The 16,874-nt window shown below is 41.6% G+C and overlaps 1 protein-coding gene across 1 annotated transcript in view; it reads right to left on the bottom strand.

The window, feature by feature from the left end:
* Positions 1-2,522: 2,522 nt before the first annotated feature.
* LOC124268687 (condensin-2 complex subunit H2-like) overlaps positions 2,523-16,874 on the bottom strand; it is a 28,625-nt gene continuing 14,273 nt past the window's right edge. Inside the window, exons 10-18 of the mRNA XM_046703677.1 lie at positions 16,690-16,761; positions 16,306-16,375; positions 10,390-10,506; positions 9,818-9,924; positions 7,913-7,973; positions 7,303-7,416; positions 6,663-6,727; positions 3,762-4,010; positions 2,523-3,424 (exon numbers count right to left, since the gene is read on the bottom strand). Coding sequence (XP_046559633.1) covers positions 3,290-3,424; positions 3,762-4,010; positions 6,663-6,727; positions 7,303-7,416; positions 7,913-7,973; positions 9,818-9,924; positions 10,390-10,506; positions 16,306-16,375; positions 16,690-16,761 — 990 coding nt within the window. The 3' untranslated portion in view covers positions 2,523-3,289. The remainder of the gene's footprint in view (positions 3,425-3,761; positions 4,011-6,662; positions 6,728-7,302; positions 7,417-7,912; positions 7,974-9,817; positions 9,925-10,389; positions 10,507-16,305; positions 16,376-16,689; positions 16,762-16,874) is intronic.

The raw sequence follows: 16,874 nt of genomic DNA, 5'->3' as shown, positions 1-16,874 counted from the left end.
ACAGTAGTCTGGACAAGTACAGCTGGACATCTCTACATGTAAATACAGTGATCTTGAAGGTGACAAATATATGCTTTGCTAAACTAGGATTACCATCATCATATATATCCAAGGATTTATTGGAAGCTGTTAATTTTGAGCACATGCATCATCTGCTGTTAGAATGAAATGTCAGGGGCCACATCACTCGTGTTGGGAATTGGTTGAAATCTCCTAATTGATGATTGGTTCATTACCAACGAGCAATCATCGAAAAAAATTTATTAGCGACATTTTTCAGATTTTCCAATTCAGGTTTATATTGCAGATAAGTATAACATGATGCAACTTGCTATTTTAAAGTGATGACGAAATTTCCTGTACATAAACTTCTTGGAGTCTTCAAGAATTATTTAGTCATGACTTTTGAGCAAGTGAAGTGAGTTTTCTACAAATTAAACATGTTTTCAGGTCCTGACAACATCTAAGATATATTCTATCGTCCAGATTTTCAAACACTAAAACAGTAGTTCCAAAATTGTTTGTGTTCGATTATGAGAAAATGTGATCGATTGCTTGGTCGTTTGGTTACTTACTGTCACCAATATTTGATTATTTCAATTTAATCGGAACACCACTACACATCACTGCATCATACGAAGGATGGTGCTTGTTGCTGCATTGCTTTGCCTGGCAGTTGGCAGTCAGGTGATGGAACAACCACTAGTTTCATTAGTTTAAACCAGTGCAAACAAAACAGACACACACAGGTAATCACAGGTAATAGGTGTATTTGACACAGACAATTAACTATGTTGTGATCAGAGATTTGTAATGACAGGCAGAAAGAAATCTGACACGAATGTAAATTCAAGAAACAGTATCACTGATTTCATATTCTTGAATCATTTATTCAGCATTCTGATGAAGGTAATGACTGACAGTTTTCACTTGTTTGTTGTGGCTTTTTACAACTTTTAAATCAAAATATCTTACATTTGTTCCAGTTATATGAAATAGTAAAGAACATTTTCTTTACTTGTTGACCACACATTTAATAGACTGACTGACTGCTGAGTTTGGTTTTACGCCGCCGCTTTTAGCAATATTCCAGCAATATCACGGCGGGGGACACCAGAAATGGGCTTCACTCACTGTACCCATGTGGGGATTCGAACCTGGGTCTTCGGCGTGACGAGCCAACGTTTTAACCATTAGGCTACCCCACCGCCCCCATTTAATAGAAGTCAGAGACCCCAAAGCAAGAACATTGCATTTTCACACCCAAGCATTTTGAATGTTTTTGTTGTACAATGCAGAATTTGGCAATATTCTAGGTATATGACTTCTCTTTACACAACTTTTAGCCATATTTCAGCAATATCATGGTGGGGAACACCATGAGTGAGTTGGATTTTACGCCACTTTTAGCAATATTCCAGCAATATCACGACGGGGGACACCAGAAATGGGCTGCACACAAAGTGCCCATGTAGGGAATCGAACCCGGGCCTTCAGCGTCACGAGCGAACACTTTAACCACTGGGCTACCCCACCGCCCCGGGGAACACCATGACAATGACCTGAAATAACTGAGACTGTACCACACAATGAAGTGATTGATATTGTGTTGACAGACCCACTCTGTCAGTTTACGTTGACAACCAATTCATAGTGCTTGAACATCTGGGCCCTTAATCTCGAAAAGTTTGTAGCCCTACGAACTTCTTAAGCCCATTCTTAACACATTGGCTACAATCAAAGTTAAGAATTCTTAGGGCTACGAACGTTTCTAGTATAGGTAGCCTGAACACATAGTGACTTCCAACTGGGTGTGATGTGTGTGTGTGCATGTGTGTCTGTGCATGCTTGTATGTCTGATGTGTGTGTGGTGTGGTGCATCTGCTGTGTTTGTGAGTGTGTAAATGAACAACTTACATGATACATCCCTGCACTATTGATCAAAATAAGGACACATTAGGCTTGTGACATGATACACACTGCTATACATCAATACTCTTTGATGGCAAGTTATTTTAGCATAAAAGGCAACCACCACCACCACCACTAGTTTGACACATTCAAATAATTTTTTTCCCCATCCAGGGATGGAAATAACCCATTGCCCGACGCCCCAGTCCAGTGTTTTTTTTCTGTCAGGCAAGCAAATTTGTATATCACGCTGTACCGGTGTCCAGTTGACTTTCCAATGTTAATTATGTTGTTTATTTAAAAAAAACAAGAAAATTGGCCGGTATAGTGGAAAAATTATCAGGGCAAGTGATTTTACATGTGCAAATGTACCGGAGTACACTAGCAATTGTAAAGTTATTTCCACCCCTGCCATCAATTTATGTTTAGGGTGTGGGTATGGAGAAACATGTACAGTGTAAATGACCCCAACCCACCCCACCTCCAATTCCTCCTGCATCTTATGTCAAGTACAAAATCAGTGACTCCTCCCATAGTTTTTACGCATGATTTCAAAATATATTTTATGTACAAAATCTATGACAACCCCCATGTGTACAAAATTGCTTTCCCCCTTCCAAATAATCATCATCACCCACCCCAGTAATAACTTATGGACGATCCCCTATAACGTCTGATCTCTCTGTCATTATCATGATTAAAATGTGTTGAGTGATAAGCAAGTATGATCAAAGCTATATATTATAATGAGACAATCAACGAGGTAAAACAAATATCTACATATTATACATCTGTCTAAAATTCATTCATAGATATTCCCAGATGATTCTCTAGCTATATACATTGTTATAAACTCCAGGATTAATCTGGATTAAAAGGTGCTTCATGTCAAGACAATTCATTTCTGTCTAGGTTCTCATCAACATCAATACTTAATGTGTTTTTCACAATCAGAAAGTTTTATGATACAAGATTCAATATATTTCAATTTTTCTTTCCCAAAAATATGAGATCTGTCATTCAAGGCTGTTGATAGGAAGAAAACATTTAGCTGAGAAGATTGAAAACTTACATCTGGTGGGTAATGTTTACCATCACTTGTCTGGTGGACCAGTGTGTTTGACAAAAGGACACATGATATAATCTAGTGGACCAGTGTAATTAATTAATTAATTAATAAATAAATTAATTAAGTGAATAGTGTTATTGTCTTATAGGATCAGCAGATTTGTCTTGTAGATCAGTAGACTTTTCCTTGTAATCCCAGGTAAATCTTGGCTTTGTTTGGTGAGTAATCCCTCGTATCGCCTCACACACATTTCACTGCCAAAACCTACACCTCGCTATACAGCTATGTACAGTATTTAAATATTAACATCTACTTTGCTGAAGGAGCTTGATACTCGGCCAGTTCTTCAAAATGTCGTTTTGTCGAGACGAGTTTCAGCGCCATCTTGTCCATACCGTCGTGAAGTGTACCTTGGCAGCTTATCTCAACGTTGCCAACGTTGGCCTGTAGACATACACAACAGAAACATGACACGAGCATGGAACTAACGGACAATCAATCAAGTGAATATTGCCAGCTAGTTAGGCCAGACCATAATCGAATCTGGAGCAAAACCAGTGGTTGATATCATGACAACCAATGACATTACAATGACCTTATTTTAAGACTAAAACAATAGCTACTCTACACTAATAGCTATTTAGATACCAGGTTTTGTCGGACAAATGCAACATATTGATCAGTACCAGTTTCAGGTCGATGACAATAAAATGTTTGTGAAACATGCCTTGATACAAGATGAAGTGTTGGATAATCTATATTGCTTTCTTCATCTACTTACCAGTTGTAAAGTTGCAAGAAACAGGCGACATATTTCAAACTCTGGTTTTCCTGCTGCTATTCGTTTGAAGGGGATCATCTGTGACTTGGAGAGGCCGTCCATCACAGAGGTGCCATACTTGTGAATATCGAACGGTTCGTGCTGTTCTTCCTCTCGTAACCGAGGAACTATTTTCTCTTCCCAATCAGCAACACGCTTTGAAAGTTCAGTGATTTGTGCATATTCTTGAGCACTTGCCATGAAAGCTTCCTAAAAACAGAATTTCAAATTTATCAAAAGCATAATTTAAACAAGACACTTATGGTGAATCTATCAAACTTTCTGTACAGACTGTAGAGCAGACTGTAAACAATTCATAAATAATTGAATCTGAACCAGACAATCGCGTGATTTGACATCATGAGCATTGATCTACCCAGATGGGTTACAATGACGTGACCCGTGAAGATCCGGGTTAGAACTGATCTTCAGCAACCCATGCTTGTCGTAAGAGGTGACTAATGGGATTGGGTGGTTTATTTACAGACCGCCACCATATAGCTGCATTATTGCTGAGTGCATGTTAAACAAACAAACAAACATACAGTGACACCCATCAACCCAGTCAGCATGTCTGACCACTCAATACTGACTGCCTCTTACAACAAGCAGAAGAACAATTGTAACTCAGACCTTCACAGGAATTCTCAACATGGATGATCATAGTATGCTTTGTTGTGTTTCAATAACGAAAGAGTGAAGTTATTTAAACTTCATGCCAAAGTTGGCAAAGTTACAGCCATAGCACTGTTGCTGTTGACAGTATCAGCAATATGGTGGGCTACAGCGACAAACTATCAGCCACAAAAACTATCAGCCACAGCCACAGCAACAAACTATCAGCCATCAAACACAGCAGCTTACAAACTATCAGCCACAGGACAAACTATCAGCCACAGAGACAAACTATCAGCCACAGCAACAAACTATCAGCCACAGCCACAACAAGGCTAACTTAGACTACAAACTATCAGCCACAGCAACAAACTATCAGCCACAGCAACAAACTATCAGCCACAGCAACAAACTATCAGCCACAGTGACAAACTATCAGCCACAGTGACAAACTATCAGCCACAGCAACAAACTATCAGCCACAGCAACAAACTATCAGCCACAGCAACAAACTATCAGCCACAGTCACAAACTATCAGCCACAGCAACAAACTATCAGCCACAAACCATCAGCCACAAACAAACTATCAGCCACAGTCACAAACTATCTATCAGCCACAGTGACAAACTATCAGCCACAGCAACAAACTATCAGCCACAGCAACAAACTATCAGCCACAGTGACAAACTATCAGCCACAGTGACAAACTATCAGCCACAGAAACTATCAGCCACAGTGACAAACTATCAGTCACAGACAAACTATCAGCCACAACAACAAACTATCAGCCATGAGACAAACTATCAGCCACAGCAACAAACTATCAGCCACAGTGACAAACTATCAGCCACAGCAACAAACTATCAGCCACAGCAACAAACTATCAGCCACAGCAACAAACTATCAGCCACAGTGACAAACTATCAGCCACAGTGACAAACTATCAGCCACAGCACAAACTATCAGCCACAGCAACAAACTATCAGCCACAGCAACAAACTATCAGCCACAGCAACAAACTATCAGCCACAAACTATCAGCCACAACAGACAAACTATCAGCCACAGCAACAAACTATCAGCCACAGGACAAACTATCAGCCACAGCAACAAACTATCACAGCCACAGCACAAACTATCAGCCACAGACAAACTATCAGAACAATCAGCCACAGCTGACATATCAGCCACAGTGACAAACTATCAGCCACAGTGACAAACTATCAGCCACAGCAACAAACTATCAGCCACAGCAACAAAACTATCAGCCACAACTATCAGCCACAGTCACAGTGACAAACTATCAGCCACAGGACAAACTATCAGCCACAGGCCACAGTGACAAACTATCAGTGTGACAAACTATCAGCCACAGGACAAACTATCAGTCCACAGCAGAACAAACTATCAGCCACAGGATGAACTATCAGCCACAGTGACAAACTATCAGCCACAGGATGAACTATCAGCCACAGTGACAAACTATCAGCCACAGGATGAACTATCAGCCACAGTGACAAACTATCAGCCACAGGATGAACTATCAGCCACAGCGACAAACTATCAGCCACAGCAACAAACTATCAGTACAGCAGCCACACAGTCATGAACTATCAGCCACAGTGACAAACTATCAGCAACAACAGAACTATCAGCCACAGTGACAAGACTATCAACCCACAGTGACAAACTATCAGCCACAGCGACAAACTATCAGCCACAGGACAAACTATCAGCCACCACAGCCACAGATGAACTATCAGCCACAGCATGAACTATCAGCCACAGTGACAAACTATCAGCCACAGGATGAACTATCAGCCACAGTGACAAACTATCAGCCACAGCGACAAACTATCAGCCACAGCGACAAACTATCAGCCACAGGATGAACTATCAGCCACAGCGATGAACTATCAGCCACAGCGATGAACTATCAGCCACAGGATGAACTATCAGCCACAGGATGAACTATCAGCCACAGGGAAAACTATCAGCCACATCAGCCACAGGATGAACTATCAGCCACAGCGATGAACTATCAGCCGCAGGATGAACTATCAGCCACAGGATGAACTATCAGCCACAGGATGAACTATCAGCCACAGGATGAACTATCAGCCACAGGATGAACTATCAGCCATGAGACAATCATCTTCCAATGTGCCCTCATTTCTGCCAACAGAAAGCAGGTTCTGGGCAAATAGTCCACCCATGAATCACCATGAAGAATTTATCAAAACTCACCACATGCTTCCTGACCAACACTTCATAGCTTGTCACCATCGCATCGTTGTCGAACATGCTGTCGTCTGCAGAATAAGTGTCAGCATATCATATATCAGAAAGTCAACTGGACACTGGTACAGCATGACATACAAATTCGCTAGCCCGACAGAAAAAAACCACTGGACTGGGGCATCGGTCAAAGGGTTATTTCCATCCCTGCTTCTGTTTTCTTCAAAACTCGATTGACGTCTGCTATTGCAAGAGACGTCATTGCTGTTCATAACAGGGGCACAGACACATACAGAGTTATTTAAACTTCATGCCAAAGTTGGCAAAGTCCCAGCCATATCACTGTTGTGGTTGACTGAATTGTTACTTCACAGAAATCAGAAACTACAGATTATTTTGTCATGTAATTTTAAGGGGTTTCCTGCAGCATTCTTATATTCATGATGAATAGACAAAAGGTACTAAAAAGTAGTGCACAACTTTTTCTGTAATGGTTGACTTTTCTATGGTAATACTGAAAATTTTAGTATAAATTGTATTGATTATGGAGAAATCCAGATTGTAGGCTCCACTGCATCATTAACAAAAGAAATCAATGAAACAGTAACAGTTTGAATTCCATCTCTTAAACTGCCTGCTGTCCACTCACTGAGAGCAATGGAGTTTCTGTGATGGAACTGTTGTTCTGCTGGGAATGCCAAGTCGTCATCAACATGGAGGGGTTCAGCACAGTCGTCATCGTTGTCGCCTGGCGCCATTAATTCTGTGAACAATGGTACAGATCTGGTCATGGGCGTTTCTCTTTATGCAAAAAAAATGAATAAAAAGAGAAACTGAAAAACAACAACAAACCAACAAAAACAGTGATCACAACTTAGATCAGTCCATCAAACTGTCTGACTGAGTTGAGCTTAACACAACTTTCAGCAGAAGTCCAGTCACACCATGGCGTGCCAGCCTAATGTGGGAAGACATTCCCAAGTGATACACATCTCAGAGTCAGATGTTTAACACTTTGGTGAAACCCAAGTATGGAGCTGACAAACCTAGACACATTATTAATTGGGGTGAAACAGGATTCAAACCCACAATCACAAACTTCTGATCTGCACAAGGGAGGCAACTCTTCACCCTGAATAGTGGCACCTTAGACAATTGGGATATTTGTGAATACGTCTATTGGACAAAATGAAGAGAAGATTTTCATGATTCACATTATTGTCTGTAATTACAGTGTGAATTTTAACAGTTATACGAACCTGGTGCCTCTTCCTCCGGTACGACTTCATCTTCTTCCTCTGTATGGTAGCCAGCTAGTGCCTGGACAAAAAGTGGTTCAAAATATCAGTAAAAATCTTGTTCCATTTGCCACAGAACTAGATCCATTGTTTTTGCTAATACTTCTTGAAACCATGGTTTTTCAGTGATAGAAACCAATATATCTTAATCAACTGGTCCTGATGAAAATGCACAACCCTTTAAAACAGCATATTTCTTGTTGTCATTATGATACCTTGACTAATGGGGAGTTTAGCAGGGACTATGGCAGTGGTGCCAATATCCATCACTGGGTACATTTTATTCTGAGGTGACACCTTAATGAATCTAACCCAACAGAGACATCTTGATCTGTTTCCTTACAAGACTACCAACTGCAAGTTTGTAACTATAGTCCGTTTGGCTCAAAATCGGACCGATGAATTGCAATCTAACTCGAAAACTAATAAACATAAAATACTCAATGAAACGCTGATCATAATCAAAACATCATACCCACTCTGTGAGGTTTTTGCAGAATTTTTGTCCTAAAAATAAAAAAGTTGTTTAACAATCTATCATTAAAATATTGACACAGTTCACTATTTGTTACGAGGGAGGAGTGCAGAGAAAGGGACAGCCAGGTGTTCGAGAACGGATGGAGACGGCACAGCACAGGTTAATGAATAAATAACTTTGTCTGTGAACGTGGTTCTCGAACACCTGGCTGTCCCTTTCTCTGCACTCCTCCCTCGTAACAAACAGTGAACTGTGTCAATATTTTAATGATAGTTTGTTAAACAACTTTTTTATTTTTAGGACAAAAATTCTGCAAAAACCTCACAGAGTGGGTATGATGTTTTGATTATGATCAGCGTTTCATTGAGTATGTTATGTTTATTAGTTTTCGAGTTAGATTGCAATTCATCGGTCCGCTTTTGAGCCAAACGGACTGTAGGTTAGACTGACTGACTGACTGAGTTTGGTTTTACGCCGCTTTTAGCAATATTCCAGCAACATCACGGCGGGGGACACCAGAAATGGGCTTCACACATTGTACCAATGTGGGGATTCGACTGTAGGTTAGAACATTTTCATGATAACATCCTTACAAAGCAAAATAGGTCATTGACTGATTGTGTTTGGTCTTGCATGTGAATGAATGAAAAATCACTGTGATATCACAGTCGTCACAATGAATGAGCTCTTAATCCTACATGTGCTTCAGGAGTACATACGACATATGCATGGTTTGTTGGTCGCTTTGTATGGGTACCTCATAGTATAAACTCATTATTGGTGATTCTGTTTGGTGTTGCAAGCAAATCAGCGAAGAACCACTGATTTCACACTTGTCACAATAAATCTTACATGTGATTCAGGAATTCAACATGGTACGAACACATGGTACAGTATTGTATGGATACTAGTGTTGGGAATTGGTTAAAATCTCGTAATTGATGATTGGTTCATTACAACCATCCAATCATCGAAAATAATTGGTTAGCGTCATTCATGAAATTTTCCTGGTTATTTTTGTTAATGCACAAAAAATAAAGAAAATACATGCAGTTCCTTGGGGGTGATTTTTTGCAAATTGCACATCTTATAGGATGACTAGTATGTTAGGAACATAAATTTCTTGTCGTCTTTAAAATATATTCAGTTGTGACTTGGAACGAGCATGTCGTGTTCATGAAATGTAACAGACAAAACCAACCGTGTGAAAAATATTGTTAATGCAAAAAAGGGTCCAGAATTGTTTGTGTTCGATTATGAGAAAATATGATCGATTGCTTGGTCATTTAGTCATTGCGACCAATCTTCGATTTTTTCAATTAATCGGACCACCACTAATGGATACATCTAACAGTATAAACTCATTGTTTTGTGAAGTTGCGACCAACCATCATTTTTTTCTCTTCCTTCTCGCTGGCCTTCCTCTTCATGAACTCCTCCCAGTAGAGAGCCTCGAACTCACTCAGCTGGTCTCGGATCTTCCTCTGGCCAGAGTCTGGAGTAACATTCGTGGATAAGTTTAAATCAATAATACGCTAAATGAAGGAATAGGATTAAATTGGTTGGTTGTTGTTTAATGCTGCAATATTCCAGCTATATGGCGGCAATTTCTAAATAATCGAGTCTAGACCAGACGATCCAGTGAACAACAGCATGAGCATCAATCTACGCAACTGGGATATGATGACATGTGTCAACCAAGCCAGCGAGCCTGACCACCCGATCCCGTTAGTCGCCTCTTATGACAGGCATGGGTTACTGAAGGTTCATTCTATGATGACAAATATGATGACATGATTGTGTCAACCAAGTCAGCAAACCTGACCACGCAATCCCGTTAGTCGCCTCTTATGACAGGCATGGGTTACTGAAGACCAATTCTATTCCGATCTTCAAGGGTAGAATAGAATTAAGAGGGAACTTAAGTCTATTCATTCAGTCTACTCATCTAAACACCCACCTCTGAAGTTCTCTCGGCAAATAAGCGGCTCTAAAGTTGTTTCTTTAACAGGCATCTTCCGTTTCCTCTTCTTCGTTGTGTCTGCAGATTTGATCGGTATCCTAACTGACTTTCGAGCTGCAAAGATACATTGACATTCTCCACATTGCTGCTTCATACAATTGTGTGGTTTGCTATACAGTCAAAAGGACTGTGATGTCACACAAGAAATGATGTCATAGTGGAAGATTGTTGATGTCATTCGACAGTTTGGGTTTTCTGACATGGAAGTCATAATCAGTGCATTTTTCTGATTGTAAGTTCAAACGGATTTGAACAAACCTGTAGAGGTTGCTGATTCTTTGAAATATTTAACAAGAGTCATCAGAAGATGACATATCCCCCGCCCCCACATCTTTGAAAGAACAAATCATCTGACAGTTACTTAAAGTCCAGCTTGATTTTTTTCACTAAGTGCAAATCGCTTCCATGGAAATCATGAAAAAAACTAAATGACAAAAATCTGCAAATAGCAAAAGGCACCACTTTGGGATCTGCCTCACATATCTGCCAAGTTTTGCTGAAAGATATTAAGAAGTTTTCGCTTTGTGCTTCGAAACAAAACCCATCCCTTCCTTTTGAGACTAAGTTCGAATCATTTCCATGGAAACCGAGAAAATAATAAATCACAAATATCTGCAAATAGCAAAAGGCATCACTTCAATATCTGCCTCACATATCTGCCAAGTTTTGCTGAAAGATATAGAGAGGTTTTTGAGTTGTGCTCCGAAACGGCCCACCCCTCACTTTTGGGATTAAGTCCTAATCGCTTCCATGGAAACCGGAAAAAATAAAAATGCCAAAAATCTGCAAATAGCAAAAGGCACAACTTTAGGATCTGTTTGATATATCTATCAAGTTTTGTTGAAAAATATTATATGGTTTTTGAGTTGTGCTCCGAAACGAAAAGCAATCCTTACTTTTGAGACTAAGTCCAAAATGTTTCCATGGAAACCAAGAAAATTAAAAATGCCAAAAATCGGCAAATAGCAAAAGGCACCACTTAAGGTTCTGTTTCATACATCTACCAAGTTTTGTTGAAAAATATTGAACGGTTCTTGAGTTATGCTCCGAAACGGCTTCCCACCCCTCACTTTTGGGATTAAGTCCGAATCGCTTCCATGGAAACCGGGAAAAATAAAAATGCCAAAAATCTGCAAATAGCAAAAGGCACAACTTTAGGATCTGTTTGATATATCTATCAAGTTTTGTTGAAAAATATTATATGGTTTTTGAGTTGTGCTCCGGAAACGAAAGCAATCCTTACTTTTGAGACTAAGTCCAAAATGTTTCCATGGAAACCAAGAAAAATAAAAATGCCAAAAATCGGCAAATAGCAAAAGGCACCACTTAAGGTTCTGTTTCATACATCTACCAAGTTTTGTTGAAAAATATTGAACGGTTCTTGAGTTATGCTCCGAAACGCCTTCCACCCTCACTTTTGGGATTAAGTCCGAATCGCTTTCCATGGAAACCGGAAAATAAAATGCCAAAATCTGCAAATAGCAAAAGGCACAACTTTAGGATCTGTTTGATATATCTATCAAGTTTTGTTGAAAAATATTATATGGTTTTTGAGTTGTGCTCCGGAAACGAAAGCAATCCTTACTTTTTGAGACTAAGTCCAAAATGTTTCCATGGAAACCAAGAAAAATAAAAATGCCAAAAATCGGCAAATAGCAAAGGGCACCACTTAAGGTTCTGTTTCATACATCTACCAAGTTTTGTTGAAAAATATTGAACGGTTCTTGAGTTATGCTCCGGAAACGAAGCCCACCCCTCACTTTTGGGACTAAGTCCAAATCGTTTCCATGGAAACCGGAAAATAAAATGCCAAAAATCTGCAAATAGCAAAAGGCACCACTTAAGGTTCTGTTTGATATATCTACCAAGTCTTGTTGAAAATATTGAACGGTTCTTGAGTTATGCTCCGAAACGAAGCCCACCCTCACTTTTGGGACTAAGTCCGAATCGTTTCCATGGAAACCGGAAAAATAAAAATGCCAAAAATCTGCAAATAGCAAAAGGCACAACTTTAGGATCTGTTTGATATATCTACCAAGTTTTGTTGAAAAATATTGAATGGTTCTTGAGTTATGCTCCGGAAACGAAAGCAATCCTTACTTTTTGAGACTAAGTTCAAAATGTTTCCATGGAAACCAAGAAAAATAAAAATGCCAAAAATCGGCAAATAGCAAAAGGCACAACTTTAGGATCTGTTTCATACATCTACCAAGTTTTGTTGAAAAATATTGAACGGTTCTTGAGTTATGCTCCGAAACGAAGCCCACCCTCACTTTTGGGACTAAGTCCAAATCGTTTCCATGGAAACCGGAAAAATAAAATGCCAAAATCTGTGAAATGCAAAAGGCACCACTTTAGGATCTGTTTGATATATCTACCAAGTTTTGTTGAAAAATATCGAACGGTTCTTGAGTTATGCTCCGGAAACGGCTTCCCACCCTTCTTTAAGACTAAGTCCAAAACGCTTCCATGGAAACCGAGAAAAATAAAATGACAATTATCTGTAAATAGCAAAAGGCACCACCTTAGGTTATTTTTGACATATCTACCAATTTTGGTTAAAAAATATCGAACGGTCTTTGAGTTATGGTCCGAAAACAAAATGATTACGGACGGACGGATGCTCATATGCAAATGAGGCAGTGAACTACGCATGTAGTAAACAATCGTGCCCCACCCCCATCCCCAGTTTCTTAACAACCTGGGAGGGAGAGACATTAAATCCCATGAAACCGCAGCAAAGCCTAGATTTCTAAGGAATAATGTGCAAAATTGATATACGGGAGAACCATCACCATAAAAAAAACCACCAAGTAAGGGTAAGAAGGAAAGGAAAGTTGACCGCAAACCCCGCCACCAGTAAAAAACAGATGAAGTCGTAAATCTAAAGCTCAATCAATACAACTGGGAGATAATCCCGAATATCCCCCGATCTAACATCCACTCGTGTGGAGCTAGTATACGATGGGAGAGCGCGTCTGCCCAAATTTGTCTACCCCCGGGAGATAGACTGGCATCACCCGTATGTTGTACTGGTCGCACCATAGCAGAAACTGCCACGCCTCCTGTAGCAGGGACGCTGATACTGTGCCGCCTTGCTTCAGGATATAGGTCATGGCCGTCTGGTTGTCCATCTCTACACGAACCACTTGGCCACGGACCTGATCCACAAAGCTCTTGAACACCCGTCGGACTGCTCTCAATTCTAGCACATTGATATGCAGACTGATCTCGTGCTCCGCCCAAATGCCCGAGACTGACCTGTCGCCCAGAACACCCCCCAACCTGAGAGGGAGGCGTCTGTCTGAATCGAGAGCTGCGCAGCTGCAGCCTTTCCCTTGCCTTGTGCCCTCCTGCTCTTCTTAACCTGCAGTGGAGCAGTCCACTTTGCAGGCTTCTATGCCGACGTGGAAGGATATGAAGTAGCAGGAGGCGCAGGCCGCTGGCGAGATGTGAGGGGTTGCTCTAGTAAGGGCTTAGAGTCCTTAAAAGTGCTTACTGCCTCGGCGGCCTCGCGCACTACTTTCAATGCCCCAGGGAAAAGGGTGGAACATATAGTGTACGGCAGAGAAAGTAGCACCTGCTGAGTGGCTGGAGAATAGAGCGCCACCGACAGCCATAAACGGCGCAGGCCCATGACAGCGCCCATCATCATGCTAGCACATGCGGATACTGTCACGCGTGCAAGATGTGAGCCGTCTGTCAACTGCCTTGCCAGATGGGATGAATCCCCCGCACGCTCCCTGATCTACCAGTTCCCCTGCAATGCAGATAGGTATGCTGAGTAGACTGTCACCCATAACTGCTGACCTGCCGTCCTATACTGCTCTTCAGAAGAGTGATAGGCCGACTTCAGAGCTGGGGTGTTGGCAGGGAATGGTGGCAGTCTCGTACCTGAGAGGAGAGGATAAATCACCTCGTCAACCAGAGATGGGAGAATACAGAGTTTAGCCTCAGCCACTCGCGGAGGCGCAAAAGCCCCCGCGAAGGCGAAAAACCGAGGGGTCAGGCCCAAGCACAGGAACAGTAACCTGAGGCAGCGCCCGAACACATTGCTTGCAGCTGCCTCAGAGACGACCCAAAAGAGTACGAGACCTCAGCCTCAGGCTCGTCTCTCCCCCATCCGCCTCCATGTCCACATCACATCCCTCGGTAACCAAACTCTCTATAAAGAGAGACGACTCCGTGGGCACTGTTGACATAGAACTCGAAAGGCTCAAGGAAGAGGTCAGAACCAGAGGGTTCAGATCGCACTGTCCCCGGCTCAGACCCGAGCTGTGGGGCTGAGGCAACAAGGTAGGAACTGCTGAAGCAGGCCGCCCAGTGTGCCCAGCCGAGCCTCTGGGCGCCGAGGGTCCTGGTTGCCCAGGTATGCTCAGGCGCCCATCGGCGGCAGACGAATCCTGCGCCCTCCCGGGGCCGGAGCCTGGGTCGGCACTAGGAACAGCAGACAGACCATCCCCTGAGCCGAGACTCTGGGTAGGTTGCCCAGGGATAGGTGCGCTCACGGGCCTGAGCCCTGGCCACCACCGTCCCCAGCAGAGACACCTGGACCATCGAGATTTACACGTTGTGAGCCGAGCTCCTAACGGAGCCTGGACATCGCACTATCAATCATCGACTTCACATTAGTCATCTGCTGCTGCATTTGTTGCTGAAATAATGAAGCAATTGAATCAATATTTAAGGCAGCAGCAGGGGGTGCGGGGGTTTTGGAGGTGGAGGAACAGGTGACAACTCCTTAGAGACCCTAGCTTTCTTCGCCCCCCGACTCAGTCGGTGGCTCTTAGCTAGTGGAAGATTTTTTTTATGTGATCTCTTGGAAGGGGGGTCCTGACCCCAGATATCACCCCCCGCCCGCATGAGATTGGAGAAAAACAAATAGTCGGCATGTCTCAACTTTTGGGTCTTTGGTGAAAACACCTGGCAGGGAACACACCCCGACGAATCGTGAGACGCATCCACTGGACATCTTAGACACGATGCATGACCATCCTTTACGGGGATAGATGACATGCACGTAGCGCAGGTTTTAAACTGCAACGAACGGCAAGTCTGACAGAGAACGTATAAATTGTAACCACAATAATACACATGGGCGATTAATAAATATAAATATAAATATTAATCATACTAGCATATAGACTGCACTTGAATAACAACCAGTGCATGCTAGCCCACTTCATAACATGGAGCCCGTAAAGCAACATATACGACGTGAATACAACTATTTAGAGCAAATCACGTAATATAAATAATCCACCTGAAAAGAGATAAAATATCTGCAAATTCAGTAAAACAACACACAAACCTAGACAAGAAAGCTACAGGCTAACCTGAAAAAGCAAGTGTATATGCGTCTCCCGTCCGCCATCTTGACAAGCACATGGCAAACCGACAGGGACTAAGACGAAAGTTACAACAAATGATGAATGAAAACTTTCAAAAACATTTATCAATTATCGCCCATGCGAATAAGAGATAACCATACATACAGTAGCTGTTTCTGAAGAACTCATCTTGCAATCGTAAGGGAGAAATCAACTTGTAAGCTGATGGACACATACGTCGATACAGACGAACAACAGCATGGAAAGTGAGGTACGAGGTTAGCATCTAGAGTTACCTGTTCTTGGCGGATGGATCCATTCTGGGGTCTGTAGGGGTGGTCGAACAAGACAAAAATGTTTTTTTTGTTTTGTAAATATTTTATTCAAAATATAGTTACAACTGTCGTAGGGATTAAAAATGGACATTTTAATGCTTATATGTACCCCAAGGAGGATGTCTCATGAAAAAGAATGTATAACTTTGTCACCAGAGCTGTTGTTGTGTGGCAGACTGTATACTTACTTTTTGACAGAGCTTTAACCTTGTTCTTGTCTTCATCATACGGATCTGTTGACAGCCATGGATCTACAGTCTGAAACAGTTACCAGTCATGGTGGGGGGGCAACTCAAAATCTGGAGGACTATTTTTTATCCCCAAATCTCATGTCTCTTTAAGTTTTGTGCTTCTCACTCCAGAAATATAAATCAATAGATATTTAGGAAACTAATTTTAATAAACAAACACAAATGATGAAGACATTTTCTGGGTATTTCATAAGAAGCAATGTCAAAGCAACTGTATTACATCAACAATGATGAAGGGCCATGATGACTCCATGTCTTCCATATGGATCTGTTAGGGTATAGTGATACTGAAACATAGCAATCATAATACAATTTACTCACTGGCTTTGGTGGAGCAACTGGTTCAACAATCTGCACTCTTCTCCTCTCTGATCTCCGCAAGCCCTCCACTTCCTGGAATCACATAGGGACAGTGAGTGAGTGCACAAGTGAGTGCGCGCCCAAGTGAGTGCGCGAGTGAGTATAGTTTTATGTCGCTTTTAGCAATTTTCCAGCAATATCATGGC

The sequence above is a fragment of the Haliotis rubra genome, unplaced genomic scaffold, assembly GCF_003918875.1.
Source record: "Haliotis rubra isolate DU_JTF1 unplaced genomic scaffold, ASM391887v1 Scf14, whole genome shotgun sequence".
NCBI classification, from domain to species: domain Eukaryota; kingdom Metazoa; phylum Mollusca; class Gastropoda; order Lepetellida; family Haliotidae; genus Haliotis; species Haliotis rubra.
The sequence above is the reverse complement of the archived record's forward strand: the minus strand, read 5'-3'. Positions and strand labels throughout refer to the sequence as shown.